General features: G+C 40.1%; 2 protein-coding genes across 3 annotated transcripts; one reads left to right on the top strand and one right to left on the bottom strand.

Annotated features, from left to right (window-relative positions):
• Positions 1-2,094: 2,094 nt before the first annotated feature.
• On the top strand, positions 2,095-4,184 carry LOC134801005 (uncharacterized). The gene is made up of 2 exons (XM_063773504.1): positions 2,095-2,303; positions 2,738-4,184. The coding sequence occupies exons 1-2, from the start codon at positions 2,192-2,194 to the stop codon at positions 4,159-4,161; spliced, it is 1,536 nt and encodes a 511-aa protein (XP_063629574.1). The 5' UTR covers positions 2,095-2,191; the 3' UTR covers positions 4,162-4,184.
• Positions 4,185-6,995: 2,811 nt separating this feature from the next.
• On the bottom strand, positions 6,996-11,596 carry LOC134801004 (nucleoplasmin-like protein). 2 transcript variants are annotated; one of them, XM_063773502.1, is made up of 6 exons: positions 11,442-11,596; positions 10,748-10,887; positions 9,825-9,950; positions 8,906-9,031; positions 8,473-8,523; positions 6,996-7,769 (listed from the first exon to the last, which is right to left on the bottom strand). In XM_063773502.1, the coding sequence occupies exons 1-6, from the start codon at positions 11,461-11,463 to the stop codon at positions 7,668-7,670; spliced, it is 567 nt and encodes a 188-aa protein (XP_063629572.1). In that variant the 5' UTR covers positions 11,464-11,596; the 3' UTR covers positions 6,996-7,667. The 2 variants fall into 2 exon arrangements, with proteins under 2 accessions (XP_063629572.1, XP_063629573.1); XM_063773503.1 differs by lacking the exon at positions 8,473-8,523.
• Between the last annotated feature and the right edge of the window lie 872 nt (positions 11,597-12,468).

Genomic DNA, 12,468 nt, shown 5'->3' with positions numbered 1-12,468 from the left:
ACCAAACTTCGTGTCCGAAAGCGCGGGGAACGTAAACTACCACAGAGTGTAAAAAAAAAACATACATTGGAACAGTTCAAGTAGATGTCATCACGGATACAGAGTTAGAGTCGGACCAAAAAAAGTCTGCAGCGGATTTGATAGCCCACGCAGTGCAGGTGTCATTTATACATCATAATTTCATAGAAGTTTGACGTTTAAAATAACACTTTCACTGCGTGGGCTATCAAATCCGCTGCAGACTATTCTTGGTCTGACTCTAATAAGTACATTGACCGAAAAGTGTGTCCACATGAGAAGTCAAACTAGAGCCCTGCATCTCGTTCTAATTAGGGTGACCATAAGGCCAAGCACGCACCACGATATTAATTTTTGCGACACGATTTTAGAATCGCGCTGTAATATATCGCAGAAAATTCACTGCGCGAACTGCGATGAAAGGCCAAGCGCGCACCACGACTTTTTGTCGCGCGATAATTTAGTCGCAGAAATGTAACGTATGTGTTTATATGGCAGTGCGCGCATATGCGACAAAAAAATCGCAGCGATTTTAAAATTGTGATTTGTCACATTTTTCCGCGACTGCTCGCGACGCGATTGTCGCAAAGTGAATTGCAGCATACGGAGTTGTATGGCCCCGCGCGCACTGCGATAATAAAATCGCACCCGGACCTCAGTCGGCATATCGCTCTCCAAGCGTCAACATGTCGGAACCTGCTGCTGAAGACGCTAGATGTTGACCATTTAATTATGGAAATAGAAGGAGATCACCTTTGTGGTATAAATACTCAAAGTCATACAGCGATCACATATTAAAGACAACGTTTCATGACAAACGACTGGTACGAAATCCATGTTGAGAATGAACAAATCGTCGACTTTTTCATCGCAGTGCGCGCAGTGAATTTTCTGCGATATATTACAGCGCGATTCTAAAATCGTGTCGCAAAAACTAAAATCGTGGTGCGCGCTTAGGCAAAAAGTCGACGATTTGTGCATTCTCAACATGGATTTCGTACCAGTCGTTTGTCATGAAACGTGTCTTTAATATGCGATAGCCGTATAACTTTGAGTATTTATACCACAAAGGTGATCCTTCTATTTCCATAATTAAATGGTCAACATCTAGCGTCTCATCTTGAGACTCCATCGGAGAAGCAGGTTCCGACATGTTGAGGCTTGGAGAGCGAAGTGCCGACTGAGGTCCGGGGTGCGATTTTATTATCGCAGTGCGCGCAGGGCCATACAACTCCGTATGCTGCAATTCACTTTGCGACAATCGCGTCGCGAGCAGTCGCGGCAAAATGTGACAAATCACAATTTTAAAATGTCTGCGATTTTTTTGTCGCATATGCGCGCACTGCCATATAAACACATACGTTACATTTCTGCGACTAAATTATCGCGCGACAAAAAGTCGTGGTGCGCGCTTGGCCTAAGGCTATGTATGTGGGATATTAGGCCCCGTGCGCACGGCAGCTTTTTCAACGCGCGTTAAAAAAGCGTTTGAATGACACAAATGGATAACCATGTATGTATTCACACGAAGGCGGTTTTTAAGCGCAGCGCTTTTTTATCGAGCACTGTTCGATTTTCGGCGTTGAGCGTTGGCGTCAAATTGAATAGAGCATACGGAACTCCGTGTATCTGTTCTCACAAGCGTTAAAAACGCGCCGGCGCTGCTGTCAGTTGGCTGTCAAGTGTCAATTTTTGGTGTCAATCGTCAAGATTATTATTAGTTTCACCTTAAAAATGTCAACTTATGCTTACAAATTCCTGAAATATTCAAGCTATATTCAAATAATACGTCGTAATAGCAAATAAAGTATGGCTTTGCTGAGATGCGTACGTGGCAGTACGACTCACAAGTGATTTTTAAGCGTCCATATGAACACAAATATTGGAAACGGTAAAAAAGCGCCAACGTCGGGTTTTAACGCAACGCTTTTTAAGCTCCCGTGCGAATGGGGCCTTAGGATAACATGAAATATATAGTGCGTCTGGATTGACTGATTGATTTGATATAATTTAATTTTTATGGTCAAATCTAAATGTTATAAACAATACCTTGCTCGTATTCACATTATTTAAATAGAAACGCATTTAAAAATACATTTTTAGATTAAGGTGACAATTGTATAGTGTTTGCTAAGGTTTTTAATCTTATTTGGTTAAGTAATTTCTATGGAAAATGGATGTAAATGCACAAAACCAAAATCAAAGCTACTGGTTATTATTCAGAGAGGACCAGAGCAACGTTATATTTAGTAGCAACAACTTTACTATCCAAAACCCTACACAGAGTAAGTATATTACTAGTTCAACCATTGCCCTTTTTAGGGTTCCGTACCCAAAGGGTAAAACGGGACCCTATTACTAAGACTTCGCTGTCCGTCCGTCCGTCTGTCACCAGGCTGTATCTCACGAACCGTGATAGCTAGACAGTTGAAATTTTCACAGATGATGTATTTCTGTTGCCGCTATAACAACAAATACTAAAAACAGAATAAAATAAAGATTTAAATGGGGCTCCCATACAACAAACGTGATTTTTGACCAAAGTTAAGCAACGTCGGGAGTGGTCAGTACTTGGATGGGTGACCGTTTTTTTTTTGGTTTTTTTTCGTTTTTTTTTTTTTGCATTATGGTACGGAACCCTTCGTGCGCGAGTCCGACTCGCACTTGCCCGGTTTTTTATGGGATTTCAAGTGTCTTGATTTTTGATGTCCGATTTTAGTAACTGCACAAGAGGCAAGGTACATAGTGAGCACGGGTGAAAACAGCAGACAATATATACAAATTAATGAAGTACCTACAGTACCAGCTCCACAAGAGTTGCCTGAGGCCTGTGAACCTGAAGTTGACAAACAAAAGGTGGAAGACAACTTCTGGGATAGGAACAAGATCATGCTTCTGCTCACACTGTGTCTAGAGAACAAGCTAAGCAGCACCAGCGGCGCCAAGGAGAGGGCGCTGTGGGAGAACATTGCTGCCACCGTCGGCACCACTGCAGAAGAGTGCTACAAGAAGTATAGGAATCTAAGGAGAACTTACATAAGGCTATTGAAGGAGAAAAAGATGGGCAGGCACATTAAATGGGTCCATTTCAACCTCTGTGACGAGATTTACAAGGAATACAAGAGCCCCACATTATTAGAACCCTGGGAGGACTTAAAAATAAGAAGGCTGCTGAGTTTATACATAGAGAATCTACACAGGTTTCGGAACCCAGACATTCTTCAGAAAGATATCTGGAAAGAAATAGCTATCCAAATAGGTTCCACAGAGTATAGCTGCTACCATAAATTTAAAAACTTAAAAAGGACCTATTTGACCTGGTTAGAACGGAGCAGAGAAAAAATTGGAAAATTTGTCAAGAAGTGGCCTTACCAGCACTTCTTTGAAAGAATTTTTTACAATTACAATCCTATTCTCAAGCCCTGGGATAGATTTAAAACAAAACAGCTGTTGGATGCCTATGCTCAATATAGTCACAAGTTTCAAAATCCTAAATTTCAAAAAAAGGAACTGTGGAAAGAGATATCCACAATGGTTGGGGAGAGTCCAATAGATTGTGACAGGAAATATAGAAACTTAAAGCACACATATGTAAAATTGAAAAGCAAAATGGAAACCAGCAGACACACAACTAAGTGGCGCTATTTCAAAGATTTTGAGGCACTATTCAGTAGCTTCAACTCAGAACCCCTCAGGTCCACGGGCACGGATCAAGAGGACTATATCTCACAGCTTCTCCAGTTCTATGTAGACCATAAAGTTAAATTTAGAGATCCACTTACTAAAAAAAAGAATCTTTGGAAGCTAATTAGTCCTAAATTAGGTATGTCTCCTGAAGAGTGTGACAGAAAGTTCCGTAATCTGAAGCAAACCTATATCCGTCTAGCTGAGCGGAAGGAGCCAGGGCAGCAAATCAAATGGCCTTACTTTTCATACTTTGAGCAGATATACGGAAATCCTAGCATCCCTCGGTTTGAGAGTAGAGAAGAGGATGCCATGGAGATGTCAAGGGGAGCCAAAGATGTTCAAGAAAGGAAGGAGAATGACAGAAAGTTTGAAAGGCTACTCGCACTAGTAGAGGAGTCAAATTGTATACAGAGGGAGAGAAACAGAATTCTTCAAGCTCTTATCAGTCAAAAATGAAATATATTTTTGCTTTTAAATAATTTCAGTCTACTTACTTATTTTTTAACTTTTTAAACCTTTGAACGCCACACCTATTGTTTGCGGCCTCTTTGCGGCTCATCGTGAACCTTGTCGGATGCACTTAGGTTTGTATTGCGCTGTAGCCGTGCGCTCAGTGGCGGATTTGCAGTCTTTGCCGCCCTAGCCCCCAGGCCCTGTAGCCGCTCCTTTCTCAGCACCCATCATATTGACTACATTTTGAGTTATATTTGTTTTTATCGTCACCGATTTTTTTTTCATAATTTGCCGCCCTAGGCCCGGGCCTACTGGGCCTTAGGGCAAACCCGCCACTGCGTGCGCGTCAGTTGACGTCTTTGCCGGTCAAAGGATTAAAACGCCCCGGCAAAAATAACTTTGTATTCACTATTGGCACTATTCCGCTTCCATCAGGTACTTATTTCTCCACAATGTCTAAATCCTATAAAAGCAATTTCCCTTCCTAGGGGCGAAGGGCCACTTGCGCCATCCAGGGTAAGCCTCGGTGCTCGGGGTTAACAGATCTGCGTGTGATGTTGGAGCCGCGCACGCACAACTGCATATTACAACGCGCACGTCTACGCACACGCACCCAGTGTGCACAGGCCTTTAGTGGCTAACCCTCGATGGACGCGTTAGGACAAAAATATTCCTCCACGCACAAGGGGTTATAACGGAAAAATGCTCAATGAGAATAGGTCACATATCACATCGGACGTTTACTTTATCTACAAGACATTCTCTTTGTTCCTGTAAAAAAATATTCAGCTGCGTCGCGTCTGAATGAAAGGCTGGAGGCATTGTTGCCCGGTACAAAGGTTCACAACGACCAGGTGCACGTCGCATATGCCCCGACCCCATGCATCTATAGATATAGATGGAATATCTGGTACTCTTGATATCTGGCATGTCGTAAAATGCTTATAATTATAGGGATGCATTTTTACTGCCAAGTAAGCGTGGTCAGACTGCAACTTGTATGAGAACTGCACGCCAACGTTGCAGTAAGTATATTAGGTACAGTCGACGTCAAAGATATGTTTACATTTTTCGCCTTATTACAAAGGCATATGGTGCAAAAGTGTAAACATCTTTGACGTCGACTGTATATACGTGCAGTTCCCATACAAATTGCAGTCCGTCTGTATCGGCCCTTACTTGTGCACACATACGGTTGGTCTATGACGTCTACGCCAGAGGCTCCTAGTGAGTATTATATTTTTTGGCCAGGCCCACAGGCCAGAGGCACAGTATAATAAATAGTACTAACGTACCAGAGGGCTCTACCCTTAGGGATTTAATAACCGGAGTCGCCTTTAAGAGCTTATCCCTCTGCCGAAAAAGTTGCAGTTGTGCAGACTGTTGTATGGACTGACGTTGCAGACTTGTATGGACTGACGTTTATCTGACATGGCTTACGTTAAATACATACAAATCATGTACAATAGCCATACATTTGACGTGCCCCTCCCCCGCAAAAGTCGGCGGACTGTTTTGTACAGAAAATGACAGCCAAGGAGTCTCCAGTTACTAAATGCTCTAAGGCTTTACCTAAGCAGTTTCCAATGTCTCCATGGGTAAATACCATTGATATAGAATAAGAACTGGATACCCAATCAGCCGCAAAAAATGGCCCCGCAAAAGTAACGTTAAAACAGATCACGCGTTACTTTTTCGTTTAGTCTTGTATGGACCGCTCAAATGTGAAGTTGTCAACAATGTCGTTAAAATATGCAAAAATAACAATGATAAAACAAGGAAAAAGCATGGAATGTATTTCTTTCGGTTAGTGCTTTGGATAGCATTACATAATTTATGTAATCTGGTGGTAATTTCATGGTTTTGAATAAATTATTTTGTTAGTACCAAAGAAGGGATGTGAAGGAACAAAAATCTAATGAGTCGATGTGAGGTTAATACTTTTTTATTTTTATATGGAATTCGTAACATATAATATTATGTTTAAATTCAAGATTTCCAAGAAAACCTATGCGACGTGCAGAGTGGACTGCTATTATAGCAAGAGATAGGGGTGATGCAGTTTTAAACAAAGGCAAAACGGCACTTGTGTGTTCAGCCCATTTCCTTGTTTCCGACATATACACGACCAATAAGGTCATCGACTAACTGTAAATGCTAAACCTGTCTGAACACAGTGACAACCACAGGAGTTTTTGATAAAGACCATAACCAATCAGTACCAGTAGCGACCTAAATGTCCCCGTGCACTATATTGCAAAGAACTAAAGCGCGAAGAGTATTATGTAGATCTAAAATACACAGTTATTTAATAAGTTGAATTTATTTCAAGGAAAATAGTATTTAAAGACGAATGCTTACTTATTAAAAATAAATTTGTTTTAAGATAACTTACAAGGGTTGTTACCATGAATTAATTTTATTTGAACTCCCGATCAAATTAAATTTGTTTCATTTATTACTTTGATTTTTCTGTACAGTAATACCTATTAAAATGTACCAAAGGGACTCTATTCGTTCATTATTCTCGTTTGACGTTGTTTGACGTAAATACAATGGTGACGTTACGTTTAGTGCCATCGGACTTAAAAGTTTTAACAGTGTTGGTACTAATGTTTACAAATTTGACACTTAATGCTTACGACAGTAAGTTCTTTTCCGTACAAAATATTTATCTTGACTCAAAATTTACGTAAGCGTTTTTATCATCAATGCAAATTTTCCGCTAATGTCATTCTGACCCACATTTTGTTGACGTTTTTGTTCCGCTCTGTGTGTCTATTTCTAATATTAAGTCAGTGGTAAATACACTAAATACTTAAAATAAAAAGCAGAGAAAGTTTAGAAATGTTTTCGTTTTATTGTTACCGTTCTTATGTTTTTATATGTACAAAACTATAATAGATTATCAGTTTTCATTCTGAAATGAGAAATCGTTAGCAAAAAAATTATTAAATGTCGACCGGCGGCTATCGATATATCAATGTTTATAAAGTACACTGATTACGCTTACGTCTTAACTTAAAAATACATCCGCGTGAATTTAATTAGGACTTAACATTAAATTCGACATCCATAACGCTACAACAATAAGGAATGGAAATCTTGAAAAAAATAAAAATTAGTGAAGAATCACACCGGATTCGGTCCGCGGCCGACCGTCCGGGTCCGGCTGCGGTGAACCGGTTCCGGATGCGGTCCGGCGCCGGCTCGCGCTCGCTCACTCACTCTCGCAGGCACGCTGATGCACGCTGATACACGCTAACCTAGGCAGAATTATCGTACCACACTATCGTAAACGTAAACTAGGCGGCCGCCGCCCGAGCCCCCGTCCGTTTTTCGAAACTCCGCTATCTCTATCGCGCTCGTTACAGTCAAGGGACGGACAGAGATAAAGGAATTGCAAAAAAAGATTTCTCAGTTTCTCCCAGTGAGGGCGTCAGTCTTGCGGAGAGTTCGTCGACTCCGGGGCGGGGCGGCGGCGCGGGGGGGAGGGGGGGTGCGCCCGCTCACTTCTTGGCGTTCTTCTTCGGAGACGGGGCTTTGCCTTTGGCGTTGTTTGACATTTTCGCTTTCTTGCCCTTGGGTTCACCCTCCTCGTCGTCGTCATCCTGAAACATATGTTTAAGTCACAAAAATGCTTTGAACACGCGAATTTCTACTGTACTTCTACGACAACACAAATACTAATATGTAATTTTAGATTAATTTTTTTAGCTGGCAGTCAAATAGAAAATGCCGATATCGAAGAATGGTGCCGCATGCGCAGTTTTAAGTTTTCAGACAAATGCCTCGAGAGCAATCACTTGCGGGCGGCGTGGCGCCAAAACGGCACCACGCACCCGTCATACAACTTGGTTGGTTTTATCATCATCAAACTAAAACAAATAAATGCAGCATTTATATCATAGCACGTTTCTAAAAACGTGTTTGAGCTATCAGAAGGTAAAGGGAATGAATGAGTATACAGAAAACCAACAGCCAATGTAATGGAACAACATAAGTTGCAATACAATTTTGTGACAGCACATTTTCTATGCTGCAAACGCCCAGTTTTACTATTTCATAACAGTCAATGATTCAGCAGGAAAAAAAATACAAATTTATTTTAAAGATAGACATTGGCACATGACTGTTATTATTAAGCCCATTCGAGGCCCAGCACTACTGTGTAAGTAAGGCATATAAAATTGCCTATAGATGTGACATGTATAAATGTCATGGGCCTCAAATGGGTTAGCAGAATTGGGCGGAATCCTTTTCCCTCTGTGAGCACTCCTCCTATTTAAGTTATTAGTTGAAGGTTTTCAGTACCTCATTCGTCTTGCGCTTGCCTGCAGATGATTTCCTTTTATTTTCATCTTCCTGTAAATTTAGCAAGCTACTGAATCAGTGATCACACAAGTTTAAGTTACAAGACATTATAATTTCCCTCACATGTCTGTCATTTTATCATTTGCCAATTCCTGTGAATACTGAAATGTCAGGTTTTGATAAATTTATCCTACATTTCTATTTACAAATCATTAATTAGTCAAACATACGATCAAAACATCTTTTACTTCTTGTAGTTGCTGAGGTACTGTCTTTTTAATATTTCAAAGATTTCCTTGTTTTCCATTTCTAATTTATACAGGTTGCAGGCGAAGCAATAATGCTGTCATCTTTAATATCAAAGATCAGGGATTAATAAGGACTGGTCATCCAGTTTTAGTTTAAAGCGCGGATCAACAGACAACCAACAGACCTTGAACTGCGAGTCGTCTCCCTCCTCCTCATCCAACATCTCTTCTTCCATCTCCTCCATATCTTCAAACTCCTCCACGAGCGCTCCGAGCAGGTGCTGACCGATGAGATGTACTGGGCCAGAACCCTGAACACACAAACAGGTGTTAATAAATATGAAACATTTGAGGTTCATTATTTTGTTTTGGGCAAGTTTTCAGACAAATGCCTCGAATGCAATCACGAGCAGGCAGCGCAGCGCCAAAACGGCGCCGCGCACCCGTCAAATAACACGTGGTTAGTTTTATCATCATCAAACCAAAATGTTTGGGCTATTACTGTCAAAAGTTCAAGACTGATGACTTGATGAGACTTTTGTTGATAAAATTCAATGAACTTTGAATGTTCAGATTATATTTCACATATTTTTTATAATATGAAATGTAGCTTTCCACATCAAAAAGTACATTCTAAAATGGTATGGCGCCAATATGCTTCACATTTCAGAGAAAGCTAAGCTGCCTGAGGGTGCCTAAAAATAATCTGAGAAAGCAGGCCATCTTATTGTATGGGCTCTGTAGAAAAGGCCAGTAAAACAAGCTTTAACATTTACAACATGCTTTTGTCTGCAATAGACGGTAAGGCCAATGATGATGATGAGGGCTCTGCTGTATTTTTCTTGTTGGGAAACAACCCCTTGAAGCTTAATATGAAATGTAAATACTTAAATATAAAATTTGGTTTTGGGTTATCCCTCGCAGACGTATCTGCTTGATAATAAACTGGTTTATAAATATGTACTTATTACTAACAGTAAGAAAGACAATACAATTTATGACTACATCTTGTAAACTAATGATGTGCTGAAATGTTTTCTGAGAGCACAGTGGACTCAATTATTATTTAGACCAACCCAACTTCTATATAAATAATAATAGTACCTGGATGAGTGTGAATGTGACGGGAGCATCAGGGAACTCTAGGTCTAGCCGCGCCTGCCGTGTCTCTCCTACCTTCAGGATGGCCACAGGGATCTTGATAGAGTCTTGTAGTGACATTGTTTCTACCTGAAAATAGTTGCAAGCTTTTGTTAAGTATTACCTTCAAACAAACATGTTAAACACTATACAACAACAACACTGTCATCCTCGTGTCTTAATTCAAATTCAAATTATTTATTTAAAGACAACAATGGCCCAAAATGGTTAGTAACAATTAAGATTAAAAACTAAGTGTTAAAAGTGCGGCCCAAACTTTTGTTTAAGGTAGCTTCATTGGTATTCAGGTCTGTAAAATAATAGTACTGCAGTCTCCTAATATTAATTTTATGTTTACAAAAGGTTCGATGTAAACACACCTTTCATTAACAAATTAGGTTATGTTACAAAACATTGTGTTTTCTTCATAGAAGCATATTAGAGCAAATTTGGATCTATCTGATTAACATGCTTAAGACTTTACCGATACATGTTTTTATAACATACTAAGATATGCAAAAACACAACTAAATACTAAACATGAGAGAAATGAGTGAATGAGAGCAATTTAGCAAAAATGGTGAAATCTTAACCAAGTACATTTTAGAAAGTAAAGTTAGCACAAGAAATAGCACTAATAACAGCCAAGTGCCTAAAAATATCTAGAGATAGGTACTTCAAGTGTCCACACATATTTTTTCTCAGAAACATATACCTACTGGAGTATTTGCAAAAATAGCCAAATGAGTCATAACACCATTTGATAATAACGCGGTGTTTAGATGGTTGTGACCTTGTACATAGATCAAAGATAGTGATAGGTATCACTACTCCTTGATGGTGACATGACTAGTTGTAAATACAGTTTGTTATTGTCATTGTCTCACCTGCACCACATTGAACTCATCGGGCTTGGCGTCGGGCCCGAGCAGCGCCAGGCGGATGAGCAGCTTGTTGCTGCGCGGGTACTCCACCTTCGCCTCGGGGTCCCACGTCTCCGACTGGTGCGTCGAGGACAGGGTCACACCTGCAACACCGGCCACTCACGTCACTCCATAACCTCAAACCTCGCACACGCCCTTCATCCCCGCACTTCCGAGAAACGAGATGCGACTGCTCGACGCTTGGACGCCACTTTTAAATTGCGCGCCTACCGAGTGTCAAACATATTTGCGAACATATCGCGGGGCGGAAAATCGATACCGCGCGTAGATATGAGCTTGGGGCGAAGATTATAACCACGTTGCCGAAGAATTCACCGCCGTTCATCCTGTGGCCCCCGGTCAAATTAGCCATTTCACATTTCGCAAACCTTGATCGAAAATGGCGGCAAGTTCGTTGCGAATTTGCAAATTTATCAATCACCAAAGAACATAACTACGCGTAAACACAAGTAAGAGTATTAAAAGTACGATTTATTAAGCAACTTAGGAAAACCACTTAAATAATATTAAAATGGCGAGTTAGCCGGGTGTCAAAACGGACGCTAACAATAAGTAGGTATTTCTCATACAAGTACAGACGTTACTTCATAAATAATTACACGATCTAAAGCGTAATATATCAAAGGTCACCGCTTACCATAGAAATATTCGTCCGACATGGTGATTTCACTAATTTTATGAGATTTTCGCGACACGTTCACGTGCGAAGCCGGCGCACACAAAAATCTGAAGACTTGAACACTGGTGTTGTCAGCCTAACTTCATAAATTCCCTTGTATGTAAAAAACTCCCCACTACCAAGAGTCAGACCAAGATAACTCTGCAGCAATTTTTATACCACAGACGTGCAAGTGTAATTAATTTTAAACGTCAAAATTCTAAATTTTTTAATAACAAAATCTTCAAAAAAATAAAGACGTTTTAATAACACTTGCAGTTTACCACTTTACACGTCTGTGCTATAAAAATCGCTGCAGGGTTATTTTTATCTGACTCTAGCCTTACTGTGGTATTATAGCCCGCAACGCATTTCGCGGTGAAATTTGCGCAAATATGGCGGTGTCTAATTCGTTTGCGATATTAAAGTATTAAAGTTATAAAAGAAAGAGATGACACGGAAATGACGGAAACTAATACGAAAGCAACGTTCCGTTCTATGAACGTTGTAATGTAACATTATTGTTGAAAAGCGAGTTGGCATGCTTGTGTATATTCGCTGAAATATTAAATTTATTGGAGCGGAGCATCTTATTTAGGGATTTATATCGTGATTTCCTTATCTCTTGAAAAGCATACGTCAAATCAAAGCGGCGCAAACTTTTTACGTTTCAAATTACTAGAGCCAGACCGAGAAAAGTCTGCAGCAATTTTGATAGCCCATACGCAGTGCAAGTGTCATTTTAAACGTCAAACTTCTATGAAATTATGACGTATGAATAATACTTGCACTGCGTGGGTTATCAAAATCGCTGCAGACTTTTCTTGGTCGAACTCTATACTCCGTTTTTTTTAAAGCCTTTTTTATAACTTCAAAAGTAGTGGTGATTAACTTTTTCTTCTGAAATGCTAGGGTGCCCTATCCTGCTCCTGTGGTATCTAATATTTCGGTACAATAATATGTAAACGTCACTATAAATTAGTGCATAGTTACTCAGATTTAATTT

The sequence above is a fragment of the Cydia splendana genome, chromosome 21 (genome assembly GCF_910591565.1).
Source record: "Cydia splendana chromosome 21, ilCydSple1.2, whole genome shotgun sequence".
NCBI lineage: Eukaryota > Metazoa > Arthropoda > Insecta > Lepidoptera > Tortricidae > Cydia > Cydia splendana.
This window is presented reverse-complemented; position numbering and strand designations above follow the sequence as displayed.